The sequence below is a fragment of the Hypanus sabinus genome, chromosome 5 (genome assembly GCF_030144855.1).
Source record: "Hypanus sabinus isolate sHypSab1 chromosome 5, sHypSab1.hap1, whole genome shotgun sequence".
Taxonomy (NCBI): Eukaryota; Metazoa; Chordata; class Chondrichthyes; order Myliobatiformes; family Dasyatidae; genus Hypanus; species Hypanus sabinus.
Window position 1 is genome coordinate 46178222 of NC_082710.1, and position 19939 is coordinate 46198160.

Here is a 19939-nt window from a genome sequence, read left to right on the forward strand (position 1 = left end):
TAAGAATGGGTGAAGGAGGCAGTGAAGAAAGGATGAAGGACATACTCATACTATCTACATGAAACAAAAGTGAAAAGTGAGAAAGAGGTTTAGATATGAAGATATCACCCTCTTCCATGCATTAAGACCCATCATGGGCAGGGCCCTCAGCAAAGGTCCATGTCTTGGTCCCCCAATATCTTTGAGTTAGAATTGCTACTGTTAATCTGCCTCTTTGTTTGCTTGATAGAGAAAAGTGTGATAATGAATGACAGAAATCTGGTTAATTTGGGTTATCTTGGTATTGATTTGAGTCCTTGGTGAAACACAGCCATTATTTACGAGTTCACTGATAGAGATTACCAGCAGGTAAGTGTTGAGCATGGGGCTCTGAGCAGTATTTAATTCTGGTGGTGTATTTCAGAGATTGGTACCGTGTGGTGAGCGACATTCAAAATCCATTCAGGACTATCATATGATAGAATACTCTCCACATTGCCTGGATGAGGGAAGTTCAAAGAATGTTCAAGAAGCTCAACACTATTGAGGACAAAAATAACCCACATGATTGTTATGCCACTCCCCGCTAGACATCCATTTCCTTCACAGCAATGCAGCTACAGAGTGAACCACTGCATTTCACAATGCCTCAATGTACACGTGACAGATAAAGCTAATCTTCACAAAGTGCATTGCAAAACTCTAAGAGTGCAGGCCCTTTGTGCAAAAGTATATAAACTTACTCCAGTATAAGCCTTCCCTCCAATGCAGCCCATAACTCTTCATTGTTTCTTACTTCCATGTCGCTAAGAGTCTTTGAAATGTCCTTATTGTATCTGCCTCCATCATCAGCCCTGGCAGTGTGTTCCATATATCCACCATTATCTGTGTAAAGAAAAACTGCCTCTGACATCTCCACGAAACATTCCTCCACTGATCTTAAACCGCTGCCCTAGGTGCTCCATGTTCAATCTATCTAGGTCTCTCATAATCTTATATGTCTCTCTCACTCCAAAGAGAAAAGCCATTGCTCATTCAACCTTTCCTTGTAAATTATCTTTCACTAATCCAGGTAGCATTCAAGTGAATCTAACCCCAAGGAAGGGCAAGTAGTCCTGGCACATGGAAGCACCTCACCTCCAGGTTCCTTTTAAGCCACAAGTCATCCTGACTTGGAAATACATTAATCTCTTTTCATCATTCTTGTACCTAAACCTCTCCCATAGTGAGTTTCCCTTCACCAAAGGATTTTTTCAGTTCCAGAAAGTGACTTAACTTCTCAAGTGTTTGTAAGGGATCGACAATCCATATATGATTTTATTTCCTACAATCCTGTATTTTTTTTCCTTTTATATATCTTTATTTTTGAACAATATTATATAATCTATTTTTCCATTCATTCAGACAATGTATCCTTAGTAAGACATTAATACCTTAATCAGTTTTGTTTTGTCTCTAAAATTTTATCTTTTTGTTTTAATCTTTTCAGCGACTGCTCCTTCTTTAAAATCTATAATTTTCTGTAACTGTATTATATATTGCAGACTGTAATCAGATCTCTTTTACCCTCTTTCCCATTGTCCCACTATTGGAAGGATTTCCAGTTAGTCTTTCTGTATCTGTATCACACCTCCTCTCTTTCCCAATATACACCCATCAAGATAATTCTCTTTAATAGAGATTATTCCTGTTAGCATGTTTTTCGAAAGTAAAGACACTATAGAAATGTAAATAATTCCAATAATATGAATTAGAATTAAGTAATACTTCAAAGGTAATAATAAATTGAACACAGTTTGTCCACAGCTGGGACTCTGCTTCCAGTTTTAAACAGTACACTTAAAAGCATTGCAGTTACAAAGAACATAAAGCATAAATTAATTATTATGTTCACAGAAATAGACAAGTATAATTATAAGGAAGACTTCAGTTAAGAATTGAAATGGTGACCTTGTTTCTGCATGAAGGCCAAGATAAAATTTATTAAGGATTTGTTGCCTTATGAAGTGTTTTGATATGGTGGTTAAGGTAAAACATAATTCTAGTTTATATATCATGACAATGATAAATTTAAAACTGCTTTTGAAAAAACGAGAATACCTGGTGGGAATATTTTTTATCTACAGAGGGTAGTTTAAGTATGAATGTTTTGCCATAGAGGCCAGTTGAGATTGGACTATGTTTAAAGGAAATAGTTAAATTACAGTATTACAATAAAATACAAGAGTATGAACAGAATTAAACACAGGAAACTGGGTGATCATCAGGAGGGAGAAAGGGGATAGGCAGTCTGTGCAGAGTTCCCCTCAACAACAGCAGTACCCTTTTAGGATACTGCTCGTGACTTCGTAGAGGAAAGGCACCAGCGGTCAAATCTCTGGCACTGTGTCTGGCTCTGTGGCTCAGAAGGGTAATGGGGAGAAGAGGTGAACTGTAGTGATAGGGGATTGATTGATTAGGGAACGTTAAGGCACTTCTGTAGACCAGACTGAGATTCCTGAGTGCCAGGATCAGGAACATCTTGAATTGAGTACAAAGGGTGAGCAGCCAGAGGTCATGGTCCACATCGTTACCGATGACAAGGGTAGGAGAGATGATGATGTCCTGCAAAATGAAGTTAGGGAGTCAGGTGCTAAGTTAAAGGACAGGACCTCCAGGAATATGATCTCAGGATTGCTGCCCATGCCATTTGCTGGTGAGGCCAATAAATAGAATGGTCGTGCAGTTTAAATGAGGAGAAGGAGATGGTGCAGGAGGGAGGGGCTTCAGATTTTTGGATCATTGAGCTCTCTTCCAAGAAGATGCAACCTAAACAGAAGTGACAGCATGCACCTGAACTAATATTCTGGTGGGAAGGTTTACTACTGCAGTACATGGTGGGTGGGTGGGGAAGGTTTAAACCAAAGTTGCTAGGGATGGGAATCAGAGCACCAAACAAATATTGGAGTAGTTGTGAAGGAAAATGTTGTTAAGCCTATATACAAAGTCATGAATCAAAATGTCGAGCATGGTGGGACTTAAGTTCTGAGCTGCGTATATGTCAATATAAGGAGTATTGTAGGTGGGTAAGCTTTGGGCATGTATCAGCAGGTGGAACTATAACACTGTAGCCATCATTGGGACTACTAAATTTGTCTGCCATTTCTTTGTCCCCCATTGCTATCTCTTCTGCATCATTTTCCAGCGGTCTGACATTCACTCTCACACCTCTCTTACTCTTTGCGTACTTGATAAAACTTTTGGTATCCTCTTTAGTATTATTGGCTAGCTTGCCTTCAGATTTTATCTTTTCTGTTTTTGTGACTTCTTAGTTGCTTTCAATTGGTTTTTAAAAGTTTCCCAGTCCTCTAACTTTCCACAAATTTTTGCCATATTATAGCCCTCTCTTTTACTTTTATGTTGTTTTTGACATTCCTTGTCAGCCATAGTTGCATCATCCTCCCTTTAGAATACTTCTTCATCTACAGGATGGGTACTTCATAGAATACACCTATCCTGTGCCTTCTGAACTGCTCACAGAAACTCCAGCCATTGTTTTGTCAACCCTGCTAGTGGCCTCTTTCAATCAACTTCCACCAGCTCCTTTCTCATGCATCTGTAATTCCTTTTGTTCTACTATAGTATTGATATATCTGACTTTAGCTTCTCCCTCTAAAACTGCAGGTTGAATTATATCATATTACAGTCATTGCCTCCTAAAGGTTCCTTTACCTTAAGCCCCTTTATAAAATCTGGCTTATTATACAGCACCCAATCCAGAACTTCCTTTCTGCTAGTGAGCCAGAATTGCCTTCACCCTAGTGGGCTTAACCACAAGCTGCTTTAAAAAGCCACCTTGTAGGCATTCTATAAATTCCCTCTCTTAAGATCCAGCACCAACTAATATTCGCAATCAACCTGCATATTGAAATCTCCCATGATTATATTAACAGCGCCCTTTTACATGCCTTTTCTATCTTTCATTGTAATTTGTAACTTCTAGCTACTGTTCAGAGGCCTGCATATAACTCCCACCAGCATCTCTTTACCCTTGCAGTTTCTTAACTCTACCCACCATGATTCTACACCTTCTGATCCTGTGTCAGGTCTTTGCAACGATTTGATCTCATTTTTACCAACAGAGATTCCCCACCCCGTCTGCCTATCTGTCTATCCTTTCAATACAATGTGTCTCTTTGGATGTTAAGCTTCTTTCAGCTACGACTCAGCAATGTCAACAATGTCATAGTGCTTGGTATAATATCATCAATAAGGACTTCCAGAAATCTTTCTAAATGAGATGATTGTTTTGTCTTATATTATTCTCTTAACTGTTTTTTGTTGTACATTCATCAATTGACTCAATGACACCTATTGCCCGGAGGGTTCTTTACTTACCAGATTGGCCGACTGTATGTCTCCACTCTTCACTGTGTTCCTCACCCAGTAGCTGGCCTTGGTAGTAGCTTTGGTCTTGTCCTATGGTCAACACTGGCTACAGTAACAAAGTAAAATTGTTCAACACTAAGTGTTCCAAGCCTAAAATAACACAGAGCAAGAAAGATTAAAAGAATACAAACATTTCTCTATTTGGAATGATGCTGCAAGTGGGAATTAACCAGAGTTTTCTATAATTGTAAATGAAATTCCACTCTGTTTTACTGAAATCTCTTGGAAAGTTTCTGATAAACTTTATAAATTTGATTTTGTACCTATTCACTTGCTTTCAGTGATTCCTACATTTTAATCTCCAAATTTTCTCCTACATCTTTCCTGAAAGATCTTCATTTATATTTTTGTTTTTATGTATGTTATCAGTTTTGATACCACAGTTGTAGATTTTTCTGATTCTTCTCTAGTGCCTATATATTTTTATTATTCTAACTGTGATCCAAACAAGTTTCTATACATTACCTAATTCTTCTATCTTTATTTTAACTTTCTATACAAGAACCAAACATTTGCTTCCTTCCCATCAATAATATTAAACTTTACTAATGCCTTTTATGTTGGTACTTCAGGATCCTTGGCTCTTCTACCCCATTTAAAATCCTATACGTGAAGCAGGTGAAATGCACATTTTGTTATTTCCACTACCAAGTATACCATTTTACATTAATACTAAAAGTAATTTTTCTTGTAACTATATGGCCTTTCTGTAAGTTTTTAGTACCTTCCAATATTTAATCAAAGTCATTCTCACCATTAACTACGGAACCTAATTGCACTTCCGGGTTTTGAGACCAAAATGTTTATGGAAAGCATGAAAAGTGAACCCAGCACTCGTCCCTGTTGAGCACCACATCCCACACATTATTTCCTGCTCCTTTCAGAGTTAGTTCATTCGCAATTCTACTTGTTGCCTGATTCCCAGAGATCTGACCTTTCTTAAGGATCTAATATGCAGTTTATCAAAGAACTTTTCGGAAATCCAAATTTACTTCAGTTGCATTACTGTTGCCTATTATTTCCATTGCTGCTTTGATGAATTTAACATGGTCGATCAAGCATTTAAAAGTCATGCTAATTATTCTAATGTTTTCCAGTTTTGTTACTTTAAGGCTCCATCTTCTTTCTTGCCTCAATAGTCATCTAAACGTAGGATAAATCTTAATTATAAAGTTGATAAGATGTTATAATTCCACTTTGCTAAGCAAAAGGTCATTCCTACTCTTGATTGCCATACAATACTCACAGTGAATTAATCAGCAGTCAATTGCTTTCTATTTCCCCATTTCTTTACATTGGCTCATTACAGCAATACTATTCCTCTACTAGCTACAAGGCAACAAGCTCTCCTAGCTGCGGCATTGTGCTGCTCAAAGATTTACATGCATTGGTCATAGGAACCTATTGAATCTTACCCTAATATTTGACACTTTCTTGAGTCTGGCTGAGAGAGTCTGACTAACTGTAAATCACAGATTAAATCTATGCAGTTCAGGAAAATGGAATGCTGTGCCCATAACTTCAGTGGTAAGTGCTAATCTATCTTTAATCATGAAAAAGCTATTATTTAATTTGGACAAAACTTTGAATATTAAGATACTCTTTGAATAATTTTTCTCTGCATCTCTGATATATTTTCTTTCTTAATTATTGTTTTAAATGTTATATTAGAAAAGAATACACAGCTGTTACTTAAACCTATAGGACTACATTGTGCATTGTTTATAATCTTAAGTTCAATTATGAATAATTCTATTCTTAGGCTATGCTTAAGCAATTAAGCATCACTCTTAAATACCAAAGCTAAAAAAAATCATATGGAGAAAATGAAAATTTACTAACCTGGTTAGCATCAGGAGGACGTGCAGGCAGAATCTGGTTCAACCCTGGATGTTGAACTTCTCTAAGTCGGACATCGATAAACCCACCGGGAGGAGGGACTTTCCCTGGAATGCTGTTATAATACGGATGTTCCGTTGCCTTTTCATCTTCACCAAACCAATGTGATTCTTCCAAATTTGGCACTCTGCATGAATTTAGAAGATGTTTGATTCACGGAACAAAGACAAATAGAGTTATATTCTTATATAATCCAGACTATTACACCACAAATATCAGAATACTGATATCAATGCCATGAGGAAATGCATATTGCCTTTGTCCCTGAGAAATAATATTCCTTCTTGCTGAAACTCATTAACCCAATGTGCTTGCTTAAGCAGAGACCTGGACCTCGATATAACTGTGTTTGGTCTAAAGATCAGCAAAACACTCAAACCTTATGGGGTTGTCCCCTACACTTCAACATCACCTGAAATATGTCCAGCCCTGACGTTAAGTAGATGATAATCAGCTTGAGGCTCAGCCAAAGGAAACGTTAGGGTTCTTGAATGAGGTCAATTTTCATTCATACCAATATCAAAATCTCCTCTGCTTAATCCTTCCATTTCTAATCTGATCTAACTGGTATTCCTTAAAAAGATCAACGGGGTCTGTTACTAAAAAGTTAAACACATCTTTAAAATATGACCATGAATGATTGTGGTAAAACGGAATGGTTCTCTTTCTCGCTTCTACTTCTCTAGGTCACCACCAGATAACTTTCCCTCCTCTCCCTTCATTGTCTGACAGGCCGAGATGAACAAACTCTGCTACTCAGTCTAAATACATCACTGTGCAATTGGGTGTTGGACTTCCTAACCAACAGACCATAGATAGTTAGGATGCACAGCCACTGCTCCCTCCCTACCATCCTCAGCTTGGTTGCCTCCTACCCAGGGATATGTGCTGAGCCCACTGCTGCACACTCCACTCACACATGATCGCACGGCCAAACACTTGAGCAATCACATTGTCAAGCTGGCTGATGACATGACAGTGGTGGGGCTCATCACTAACAATAATGAGATGGCCTACAGAGAGGAGATGGAAGAGCTCGAACCCTTGTACCAGGAAAAAAAAACCTCTTGCTTAATGTCAGCAAGACAAAGCAGATGGTTATCAACTTCAGGAGAGCTTGCGTCACTCGCTTGCCTCTTTATGGTGGCACAGCACCAGAAACCACCAGCAGTTTCAAACTCCTGAGAGTATATATCACACACAACCTCTCATGGTCCCAGAGCACATCCTACACTGTTAAAAAAAAGCTCATCAACACCCCCACCCACTAACTCCACCACCTCTACATCACTTCCTGTTAGTTACCTATCTACAGTCTAGTGTCACTTTAAGGGCATACAATCTATTGATGTATATAAGCTACCTTATGTGTATATATATATTTCTATTCTTATTATGATGATGTTCTTTATATTTTGTGCTTTTTGTGCTCTGTGATCCAGAGTAACAATTATTTCATTTTCCTTTACACCTATGTACAGGAAATGACATTAAACAATCTCAGGTCTTTATTCACTGTTCAGTATCACAGTAACAGCTGGTAAGACAGCTTCCTTAAACTGATCTTCCTTAAATCCTCAGAACTGACATCTGTTGCATGTCAGAAACATATTGATAAGGGCTTCTTTCTGATTTTCTTGACCCACAGGCCTCTTACTCATTGTGTTAAGTCCACTATTTAGAATATGAGACAACCAAGGCAAGAATCTCTCAATAAATGTTACCGCCTGGATGAGTGATTTAATGAGATGAATCAAGTTTTGTTTGCTATTTATCTTTTGTTTCTTCAATAAATACAATCAATACTAGCTTATTATTTCTTTGCCAATTAACCTTATATTTCCACTCCAGGACTCACAGGACTGACCAGATGCAGTAACTTACTTCGGAAGCCTGGTAAGAGGGCAGGGCTGTTGGTGAGACTGAAGCAGAGTAGGTTTAAGTCCCACTCCCCATAATTCTACTAGCTAATATCCTGGCTATTGAGTGCATAGTTGATGAGCTAAGAGCGAGACTGGCCTTACAAAGAAAGCTGAGGGACTGCTCTTTTCTATGACTCACCAAAATGCAAGTTACACCTGTTTCTCCTGACTGTGCCACACAACCTGAGGGCTTCTCAATTCACTGAATAGATCGTATGGCAAAGATACTGGCAGAGAGTTTGGCTTCCCAATCAATACCTTGTGGTGCTCAACCCCGGTGAGTTCCTGCTCACCCAGCCTGTACTAGCTAATGATGAGGTGGCACTCCTACTAGCTGTCACAGGAGTTCACTTCAGCCATCCTAACATCAGTCAGCATCCCATAAGACTATGAGACGTATGAGCAGAATTAGCCCATCGGGCCCATTGAGTCTACTCCGCCATTCAATCATGGCTCATCCTTTTTTTTTCTCTTCTCCTCAACCCTAGTTCCCAGACTTCTCCCTGTAACCTTTGATGCCATGTCCAATCAAGAACCTATCAATCTCTGCTTTAAATACCCCCATCGACCTGGCCTCCACAGCTGCATGTTTCAATAAATTCCACAAATTCAACACCCTTTGGCTGAAGAAATTTCTCTGCATCTCTGTTTTGAAAGGTTGCCCCTCTATCCTGAAGCTGTGCCCTCTTGTCCTAGACTCTCCTACCATGGGAAACATCCTTTCCATGTCTCTGTCTAGGCCAGGGGTCGGCACCCCGCGGCTCCGGAGCCGCATGCAGCTCTTTCATCTCTGTGCTGCGGCTCCCCGTGGTTTGTTAGTTTTTGAAATGTAATTCGAAATTTGAAGATTATGGTGATCTTGTACAATCTAAATAAAACGTGGCGACCCCATTTCCTGGCACATCCGAACCGGCTCACAATTAGCCACCGTTCCAGCTAAGGGAGATAGCGAGATAGCCTACGGGGGTTTGTGAGTACGTGTCTTTTGGAGCATCCGTACCCACGGGGGGCGGGTTGAGGGAGGCTTTAAAGCAAGGCTGTTTAGTTCGAATAAAGTTATCTTCAACTGCAGTGTCGTTATTTTAGCGCTGCATGTAGCACACCGCTACAACGTGTTTTTTATCGCTATTAATATACATCACCACTGCCAATGCCTGACACCCGCCAGTGCGCACTTTCTTTTAATTCTTCGATCCAAGGTAGGCTAACTATGGAGTAACCTTCAACCCAACGTCTTTTTTTCGGAGTTCAAAATGTTTTTGTTGCATGCAGAAATGTAATTTCGTTTTCTCTGCAGGAGTTCATCAATTTCATAAATGCAACACATTATAGTTTGTTTATACATAGCATAAAGGCAAAAAAAAAACGTTGTATGCAGTGTTATTTCATTTTAAATGTCAAACGGGTTTTGTGGCTCCCAGTGTTTTCTTTTCTGTGGGAAATGGGTCCAAATGGCTCTTTCAGTGGTAAACGTTGCCGACCCCTGGTCTAGGTCTTTCAATATATCAAAAGGTTTCAATGAGACCCCCCCGCCATCCTTCTAAATTCCAGTGAGTACAGACCCAGAGCCATCAAATGTTCCTCATATGATAACCCTTTCATTCCTGGAAACATCCCTGTGAATCTTCTCTGAACCCTCTCCAATGCCAGCACATCTTTTCTAAGACGAGGGGCCCAAAACTGTTCTCACCTCAGGCAGATGTGAAAGATGCAGTCAATGAACTATATTCTATTGTGATGTTCACCTTCCAGTCAAGATGGAGCCTGTGTACAATGCTCCTTTGATTAACATCTTCTGGATAGATCATGAAACCATATATTTCACTTCTTTTATGTCTTTTATATTTGTTTTTAATCTTGAATATGATTCTGGAACTGCTGGGACCTGTGATTTGCAGTTTGGAAATCGTTTGGGTGTTTCAGCAATCTGCAATCTCAAGGGGATTCCAGGAGGCAGAGACAGCATGCCCTGTGCCAAGAAGACTGAAAGTTCATGTTTGACTCCATTTTGTGAATTAAGGCTTCCATTGTTCACCGATTAAAGTGACAAGGGTGATTGGAACACTGGTGCCTGTCTTTTTATCATTGGTGAGATCGTTCTGCTGCTGGAGAGGGGAGAATTTTTATCATTGGTTAGATCGCCCTGCTGCTGGAGAGGGAGAATTTTTATCATTGGTGAGATCGCTCTGCTGCTGGAGAGGGAGAATTTTTATCATTGGTGAGATCGCTCTGCTGCTGGAGAGGGGAGAATTTTTATCATTGGTGAGATCGCTCTGCTGCTGGAGAGGGGAGAATTTTTATCATTGGTTAGATCGCTCTGCTGCTGGAGAGGGAGAATTTTTATCATTGGTTAGATCACTCTGCTGCTGGAGAGGGAGAATTTTTATCATTGGTGAGATCGCTCTGCTGCTGGAGAGGGAGAATTTTTATCATTGGTTAGATCGCCCTGCTGCTGGAGAGGGAGAATTTTTATCATTGGTTAGATCGCTCTGCTGCTGGAGAGGGAGAATTTTTATCATTGGTGAGATCGCTCTGCTGCTGGAGAGGGGAGAATTTTTATCATTGGTGAGATCGCTCTGCTACTGGAGAGGGGAGAATTTTTATCATTGGTTAGATCGCTCTGCTACAGAGAGGGAGAATGTTGACCACGTTTTCTGCGATTTGGATGTGGACTTGGACTGTGAAATTTTTTTCAGTCTTATGGTTTTTTTGTATTCTGTGATTTTCATCCAATCTTTCTCCTTTTGTGTGTGTGTGTGTGTGTGTGGGACTGGGATTTGGGAATCGATGTGCCTGTTCCAATTTTGTTAATTTTTTTGTGCAGGGAGGAGGGATTTGAGCATTGACCGTGCCGCCATTCTTTTCTTTCTTGGTGTCATGGCTATCTGGATAAGAAGAATTTCAGAGTTGCATTCTTTGATAATAAATGAACCTTTGAACCATGAACCATGATCAACAGCCTTGAAGTGGGATACCCCGAAGCCTTCTTCATCATTGTCGGTGATTTCAGAAACGCCAATTTCAGGAGTGTGTTACCAAAATACCGCCAGCAAGACTCCTGTCCCACTAGAGGCCCAAACACTCTTGCCCATTATTACTTAACTATCAAAGCCACCTACTGAGCCAACACCCCCTTCCCACACTTTGGGAAATCAGATCACTAGAGTTGTCCCTTCACCCTGTTATCAAACAGAAACCGTAAGGTGAGGATCCAGCACAGGAGGTTGCACATAATTGCTTTTAATGAGCAGGCAACCTAGATGACTATGTCACCACTGTCAGGGATTTTATCTGTAAGTGTGTTCGGGGTGTATTCTGGAGTTATGGAATATAACAAATATTAATCTCAAGAGGAACCGATCTTCAGTTCTGAATGTGAATTGTAGATTAGATTTAAAATGCAACTCAGAAAATGGCCTTTCGGGTGTCTGTGAAGACGGAGGTATTTGAAAATTATATGTAATTCAAAGGAAGCATTGTAGATACATTGTAATTATAGAATTGCCCTGCCATTACATTTGATCTTTAGCGTATAAAAATGTCACGTAATATTGGATCGGGGGGGGGGGGGGCCTCTTCTTCTGAAAGTGTCTCCAGTATGATGCCCGTCTTGTTGAATAAAGACTTCTGTATCCCCATTTTAAGTTCACAGTCACAACAAGTGTATTGAGGACTGTGTATCAAAAGAGGGGACTCCAGGTATTCCCAAAGCTGAAACAATAGATAAACCAGGAGATCCACTTCCTACTTAAGTCTACATCTGCAGCATTTGTGCAGGGAGGAGGGATTTCGGTATTGATGACCGTGCTGCCATTCTTTTCTGGAGAAGATCCAGAAGCATGACTTCTGTAAAGCCGCCAGCGATGCCAAGAAAAAATTCCAGTCCAACGTAGAGTACCACACTGACTGTCATTTGTGGCAGGACTCATGCTATAAAGGACAACCAAACAAAGTCAGGCAAAACATAGCCAACAACAGCACTTCCCTTCCCAATGAATTTAATGCATTCTATGCAAGTTTTAAACAGAAGTGAGTTGAAATTTCACTGCTCAGCCCAACAGCCTCCAATGCACTTGAACACACAGCCACCACTGCAGATGTAAAGATCAGTTTTCTGGAGAATGCATCTGACCCAGTTGGTGACCCTGGCCACATACTTAGATCCCCAGCAAACGTTCTGTGGACATTTTTAACAACTCACTGCTTCAATCTGAGGTTCCTACCTGCTTTAAGAAGATCACTGTCATTGTGCCTCCGAAGGGCCGGCATGGTAGTGTAGTGGTTAGCACAGCACTTTCCAGTACTGGCGACCCGCATTCAATTCCTAACATTGCTTGTAAGGAGTATGTACGTTCGGCCCGTGACAGTGTGGATTTCCTCCGGGTGCTCCAGTTTCCTCCCGCAGTCCAAAGATGTACCAGTTGGTAGGTTAATCGGTCATTGTAAATTATCTAGCACTAAATTGGTGGGTTGCCAGGCAATGTGGCGTGAAGTCTACTCCACACTGCTAATCATCATCATGAAGTGCTTCAAGAAGCTGCTCATGGCATAAATTAACTCCAGTGTCCCAGACAACCTAGACCAACTGCAATACGCCTACAATGGAAGCAGGCCTATGGCAGATAGCATCTCCCTGGTCCTTCACTTTTCTCTGGATCTTCTGCAGAATAAAGACACACCTAAGTACTGACTACGGGTCCACCTTCAACAGTATAATTCCAAGCAAGTTCATCATTTAACTTCCAGACCTGGGACTGAAGACTTCTCCCTGCAAATGGATGCTTGACTTTCTGCCCAACAGAGAAAAATCAATAAGGATAGGCAGCAGCACAATTATCCTCAAAACTGGCACCCCACAAGGCTGTGTCCTGAGCCTCCCACTCGATTCCCTGTATGGTCACGTCTGCATTCCCAGATTCTGCTCTTTGGAGTTAGAGGAATGTAGATGGCCTCATCAGAAAGAATAAGTCAGAGTACAAGAAGGAGATAGAGAGTCTAGTGACAAGATGTCATAACAACAATTTTCCCCTCAACGTCATCAGAACAAAAGGGATTTTCATTGACTTTGGGGAGGGGGATCATTGTTTACATTGACAATGATGAGGTCAAGAGTGTTGAATGCCTCAAGTCCCTTGGTGTGAACATCACCAATAGTCCATCCTGGTCAAACCTCAGTGACATCACAGCCAAGGATATTCACCAGTGCCTCTATTTCCTCAGGAGGCTGAAGAAATTTGACACATGCCTTTGATCCTTCCCAATTTTTATCAATGGGCCATAGAAAACGTACTATCTGCATGCAAGTGCTTTGCCTGTGACAGCAAGGAACCACAGCGAGCTGTGGACACAGCTTAGCACATCATGGAAACCAATCCCTCCTCCATGGGTTCTGTCTATATTTCTCACTGCCTCAGTAAAGCAGCTAGCGTAATCAAGATCTCACCCAACCTGGCCAGTCTTACTTCCCCTCCTTCCCAACGGGAAGAAGATATAAAAGCCTAGAAGCGCTAGCCACCAGGCTCAAAGACAGCAAATCCCGAAGTTACAGGACTAGTACAATAAGACGGACTCTTGACCTCACTACCTAACTCATTATAACCTTGCTTCTAATTGTCTGCCTGCTCTGCACGTTCTCTGTCACTGCATGCATTACTCTGTCCTTGTTTTACCTTGGATTACTTCAATGCACTGTTGTAATAAATTGATCTGTATGAATGGTATAAAGGCAATTTTTCCCTTGTACCTTAGTACATATGACAATAATAAACCAATTTAACAATGAACAATTTTAATTTTGTTGAACATCCTGTTATTGGTATGTATATATATATCCAAAATCCTCCGGAACAATATTCATGGAACGGAGGCATTTCTTTTTACTAAGCATATGATTATCCTCTTAAGGATGCAGAGTGTTTTTTTGCATTTGTATAGCCAGATGGCTGCAGTTATGGATGCACATTTGACAAGGCTGCCATTGATTTGTTGGCGATGAATGTTTCAGCAACTTCCATCACATTCTTCTCTTTATTTATCTTTCAATTGTGCGAGGAGCAGACCCATCCAGTCCTTTGGGCCCCGTTGCACCAGCAACCCCACAACCCCTAATCTGATCATGGGACAATTCGCAATGACCATTTAACGTACACAGTACACCTTTGGACTGAGAGAGAACTGGAACAGCTGGGGGAAACACATGCATTCCACGGGGAGGCTCCTTACAGAATGGCGCTGGAATTGAACTCTGAACATCAGAACGGCCCAAGCTGAAATAGCGTCACGCTAACAGCTACACTACCTTGACGCCCAAATTCTCATCTATGTAGGCAACCTGTTTTAACAGCAACTTTCAATAGATAAATGGCACATATTGTCACACCAGTATTTTATCAAGAAACTAAACTGAAACATGTAAATCAAAATCTGCATTTAGAAGCGCCTGAGAAACTACTAGCTGATTATTGAGGGGGTATTTTGCAACATCCTCCAAACTTGTTGGAAGATTCGTGCAGACAACTCCCTAGTGTACAACTGAAGAAACTTTCTGCTGTTCAGCATCACAATGGCAGAACACAAGTGAAAACTGTAAAGAAGGTGTATTTATTCACCCTTGACCAGTGATTTCATTGCTAATGTCATTTTTGTACATTGTACTGTAAATTACTGCTGAGAAACAGCAATTGCCGCTCTTAATAATGTATCACTGTCACATATAACATTTTAAACTCTCCTTAATTCGAAATCAGAAACAGAATCAAATTTAATATCACTGGCTTAGCGTCCTGAAATACACTGACTTACGGCAACAGTACAACATGATATATGATAATATAGGAAAAAATGAATAAGTAAATCAATTACAGTAAGTATATATATGTATAGTAAATAGTTAAATTAAAATTAATGCAAAAACAGAAATGATACAAAAATTATCATTATTTATAATATCTTGCAGTCTCTGCAGCACTGTCATAATAGTGTGGTGTGAAGGTGTGATGTTTGAGATAGCCAATCTGTTCCAATGGCAAAACCAATCCATTGTAAGTTGCTGTAAGGAAGTGAACCAGTACATGCAGCGAGAAACTGAACTTCTCCCTCCCTGAATCCTGCAATGCATTCAAGGCTGGTGAGCATTTTTAGCCGAACCAACATTTGGTGGGGTTAATGATGGCAAGTTGAATCCTTTCCTGCAATAGAGTTGAGTCCTTTTTTTCGCAGTGGGGATTCAAGCAGAAAAACAATAGAATGTCACTTCTTTGTTATTTCAGCTACTTAAACTAAGAAAAATCTGTCTACTGAACCTGTCTCATTTATTGTGCCAAGGGAGATGCAAGTTTTAGGTAATTTGCATTTTTAAATTAATTCTGTAGTTAACTAACTTAAATGTATTTAAATCTATTTTCTAGTGTTATTGATGTTTATTGTATTTAGTTTTTAATAATAAAAACATTATTTATTTTTATCAGTATGATTAATATTTAATTGTTTTTATTTTTAAATGTTTATGAACTTTAGAGACATTCACAGACCTTCAAATGATTTGGATTATTTTAGCAGCTGGTAATAAGACTGGCAGCATGATTTATTGGGCTGTCAAGGCTCTTTTGAGGCATCGGTTGGTATTTTTGACAAGAATGTCTTGTGGAGTGCAGGGCATTGCAGGCAGGAACTACCTTGAGAGACCTAATTGCCTTGCTGATAATTGCAGGAAGGGGAGTTGTGAGTGTGAGTGGTTCATTAGGGTAAATTGAGAACAATCCTCTGGGGCGAATGTTGTCGAATATTTCTTCAACTGTGGAGCATATCAATACTTTCTTTTCATGCCTAGGTAATTTCTTTTCAGGTGTGATGGGGCCATTCATACTCTCTGGTGTACTTTATATGCCCAGCTGATCAAATCAGATTTCCTAATAGTGAATGCTGGCAGTTTCGAGTTTTGTTGATATGGGTACTGAGATTTTTTTGATTGTTTACCCACTTTTCATGTTTGAATTCTGGCCATTTAAATACCTAGGGAATTAAATTCCTTACTATTGCTTTCCACTTACACCCACAAAATGTGGGATCCATAACAAGAAAAAATTAATTTAAATGCTCCTGGTGCTGTTATTTCAAATTAAAAACATACATATATACAAGATTCATTTGTTGAGAATGATTCTGAGGCAATACACAATTAAATGTCATTATAGGAGTAGTTTTCTGACTTCAAGCTTCCTGTAGGAAGCCTCATTTGCCAGATGCATATGTTAAATTTTTAAATGAAATATTTATCAAAATGTATACAGAAAGGATGTTAGTTTGACTATTGTTTCTGTGCAAGTTCAAGTTCAAATTTGTTGTCATGGGCATGCCTACCCAGGGTATAAATGCCACGAAAGCTTGCTTTCTGAAGTGCAGCGACATCATGAACATAGCAAATATAAATTAAATATATTTACATTAACATTAATTATTTATAACTCACATGACAGAATAAACAAAAATAACATACTGAGAGAAATGTGTTCCAGGGTGGAATTAAAGTTTCCTGTTGCTTCAGGGTCCTGGTGGCAGCAGGGAAGAATCTATTGTTGAAATTTGAGTTATGGGTCTTCAGGCTCCTGTATCTTCCAATAACTCTTAGCTAAAATTCCTCAGGCACTTCATTGGCCTCAAGAATTTCCTATGCACTTTTCTTAATGCTGTCATGTTCTTTCTGTAATCTGGTGACCAGAATTGTAGACATTATTTTTGCTGAGGCCTCACTCCTACTTTACATCCTACAGCTTGTCTAATTAAATATAACTTCTTAACCATTAATCTATCTGGTCTAATGCTTTCGTGGATCTATGAACATTTAGCTTAAGCTTCTCCTTTCCTCTATACCTTTCATTACAGCATGGGAACAAGTCTTTTGACCCACTATATCTGCGCTGACCAACAGGGATCCAGTTAACCCTAATACCATTTTTTTTCATGAATGTCATCAGCTAATCCCACCGTCTATTCTTAGTTCCTCCATCTGACCTACATGCAATCACAAGGACATGCAAACTGTACACTGGCAACAGTCAAGGTCAGAGTCAGGGTCAGACCTGAACCTCTGGAACTACAAGGTAGCTGCACTACCTGCTGCATTACTCAATTCCCACGTGAGTACACTGCTCCAGATATGTTAATTCACACTTCTCCGGATTGAATTGCCATTGTACTAACCTGACAATGATGTCCACCCATTGTCTGAGAAACATAGTACAAATAAGAGAATGATAAAAGGTCATCTCCCTTATATAGGGACATTCTTTCTCCCTCCAAAGTTGCCTCACGACCTGTTGAATATTTCAGTTTTATTTTGTATTTCCAACTTTTGCATCACTATCATTTTTTTCCAAATCTTCTAGGAAAAAAAATTAACAAAAAGCAGATGCCTGAACAATGCAGCTGACAATTTCCTCAAAATATAAGGAAATTATATAAGGAAGGTTTTCAATGCTTGCTGAGGGATTTGGACTAGCTGGAAAATGGGCTGAAAAATGGCAGATGGGGTTTAATACAGACAAGCGTAAGGTATTGTACTTTGGAAGGACAAACCAAGGTAGAACATACAAGGTAAATGGTAGGGCACTGAGGAGTGCAGTAGATCAGAGGGATCTGGGAATACAGATACATAATTCCCTAAAAGTGGCATCACAGGTAGATAGGGTTGTAAAGAGAGCTTTTGGTACGTTGGCCTTTATAAATCAAAGTATTGAGTATAAGAGTTGGAATGTTATGATGAGGTTTTATAAGGCATTGATGAGGCTGAATTTGGAGTATTGTGTGCAGTTTTGGTCACCGAATTACAGGAAGGATATTAATAAGGTTGAAAGAGTGCAGAGAAGGTTTACAAGGATGTTGCCGGGACTTGAGAAACTGTGTTACAGAGAAAGGTTCAATAGGTTAGGACTTTATTCCCTGGAGTGTAAAAGAATGAGGGGAGATTTGACAGAGGTATATAAAATTAAGATGGGTATAGATAGAGTGAATGCTAGCAGGCTTTTTCCACTGAGGTTAGGGAAGAAAAAAATCAGAGGACATGGGATAAGGGTGAAGGGGGAAAAGTTTAAAGAGAACATGGGGGGGCTTCTTCACACAGAGTGGTGGGAGTGTAGAATGAGCTGCTAGATGAAGTAGTCAATGTGGGCTCACTTTTAACATCTAAGAAAAACTTGGACAGGTATATGGATGAGAGGTGGATGGAGGGATATGGTCCAGGTGCAGGTCAGTGGGACTAGGCAGAAAAATGTTTTGGCACAGCCAAGAAGGGCCAAAAGGCCTGTTTCTGTGCTGAAATGTTCGATGGTTCTATGGAAATAATTAATCTCATTACTGTTTTCTGTTAAGTTTTACCAAGCTTGAAATTAGGAATAAATTAATATCTATAAATGAAAGAAGTATGTACCATGCATGTAATGAATATGAAGAAATGCAGAACTGTTTTCATTTCAATTGAAGAGACCTTTGTCATGTTAATTGCTACAATTCTACAGGTATAGACACAACAACAATTCTTCACATTCAGCTATATTACATTTGTCCTATTATTCAGCGAGAGATCAAGAAATCTAATCACAAAGCGAGAGGCAATAATTGAAGGATAAAGTTGACAGAAGAATTGGTTGGTTATCCATTATTACCTTCTCTTTTAAGTTGTTAGTAAAAAGTACAATCAAATAATTTCTATTGTCATGGTAACTGATTGAGAAAATGAATCATGATTTTATGTAATTGATTTTTTAAAAAAAGAACTGACTTTTCAAGCCCACACAATGTTCTTTTAAGTGTGATAAATCTTACTCATTACCTTAGAATCAGCACTGCCCTTTAAATGTTTTAATCTTTCCAAACCTCTTCTAAAAGAAATTTAGATCAACGTTCCAGTATGTAACCAATGATATACGTATAAAAATGGTTTGACTAAGGGAAGCATTCTGTTATTCTGAAACTCCAAATGTAACGCCAACATAAAAATAAATGGTAATGTTACAGAGATGTACTCCAACTGTGGAACAACTGCGGTGTAATCATGATGTATACATACTTATACTTGAACTTTGTACGTTGAACTCTGGACCTTGTCACATATGGACTAGACCTGGATTCCAGAATGATGTCAAAGTGACTGCCCTTGATAGTTATGTCAAATTTGACTAATGAGTTACAAAGCACTGAGGGAAAACTGAAGTCAATTACCAACAAGGGAAGAGAAGCTCCAGTCGGTGACATCATACAGAGAAAGATAGTTGTGATGATTTGAGGTCAATCATGCCAGACTAGGACCATAAGACCGTAAGACATAGGAGCAGAACTACCCCACTCAGCCCATCAAGTCTGCTCACCATTTCATTATGGCTGATCCCAAATCCCATTCAACCCCATACACCTGCCTTCTCGCCATAAACTTAGATGCCCTTGCACCTCTGATGTTTGAATTTTCTCCCCATTTAGATAATAGTCTGCACTTCTGTTCCTTTTACTAACATGTATGGTCGTACTTTTCCCAACACTGTACTCCGTCTGCCATTTTTTTCCTGTTCTTCCAATTTGTCTAAGTCCTCCTGCAATCACATTGCATCCTCAGCACACCTAACCCTTCACCTATCTTCATATCTGCAAACTTTGCCACAAAGCAATCAATTCCATTATCCAAATCATTGACAAACAATGTGAAAGGTAGCGGTCCAAATACT

The 19939-nt window shown here is 39.6% G+C and overlaps 1 protein-coding gene across 2 annotated transcripts in view; it reads right to left on the bottom strand.

The window, feature by feature from the left end:
• The window catches only part of shc3 (SHC (Src homology 2 domain containing) transforming protein 3), a 138272-nt gene that overhangs the window by 19731 nt on the left and 98602 nt on the right, over window positions 1-19939 (bottom strand). The window contains exons 8-9 of one of the 2 annotated variants that reach the window (XM_059969895.1): window positions 6270-6433; window positions 4357-4431 (exon numbers count right to left, since the gene is read on the bottom strand). In XM_059969895.1, coding sequence (XP_059825878.1) covers window positions 4357-4431; window positions 6270-6433 — 239 coding nt within the window. Of the gene's footprint in view, window positions 1-4356; window positions 4454-6249; window positions 6434-19939 lie in introns of both variants that reach the window. The other variant, XM_059969894.1, reaches the window with a different exon arrangement.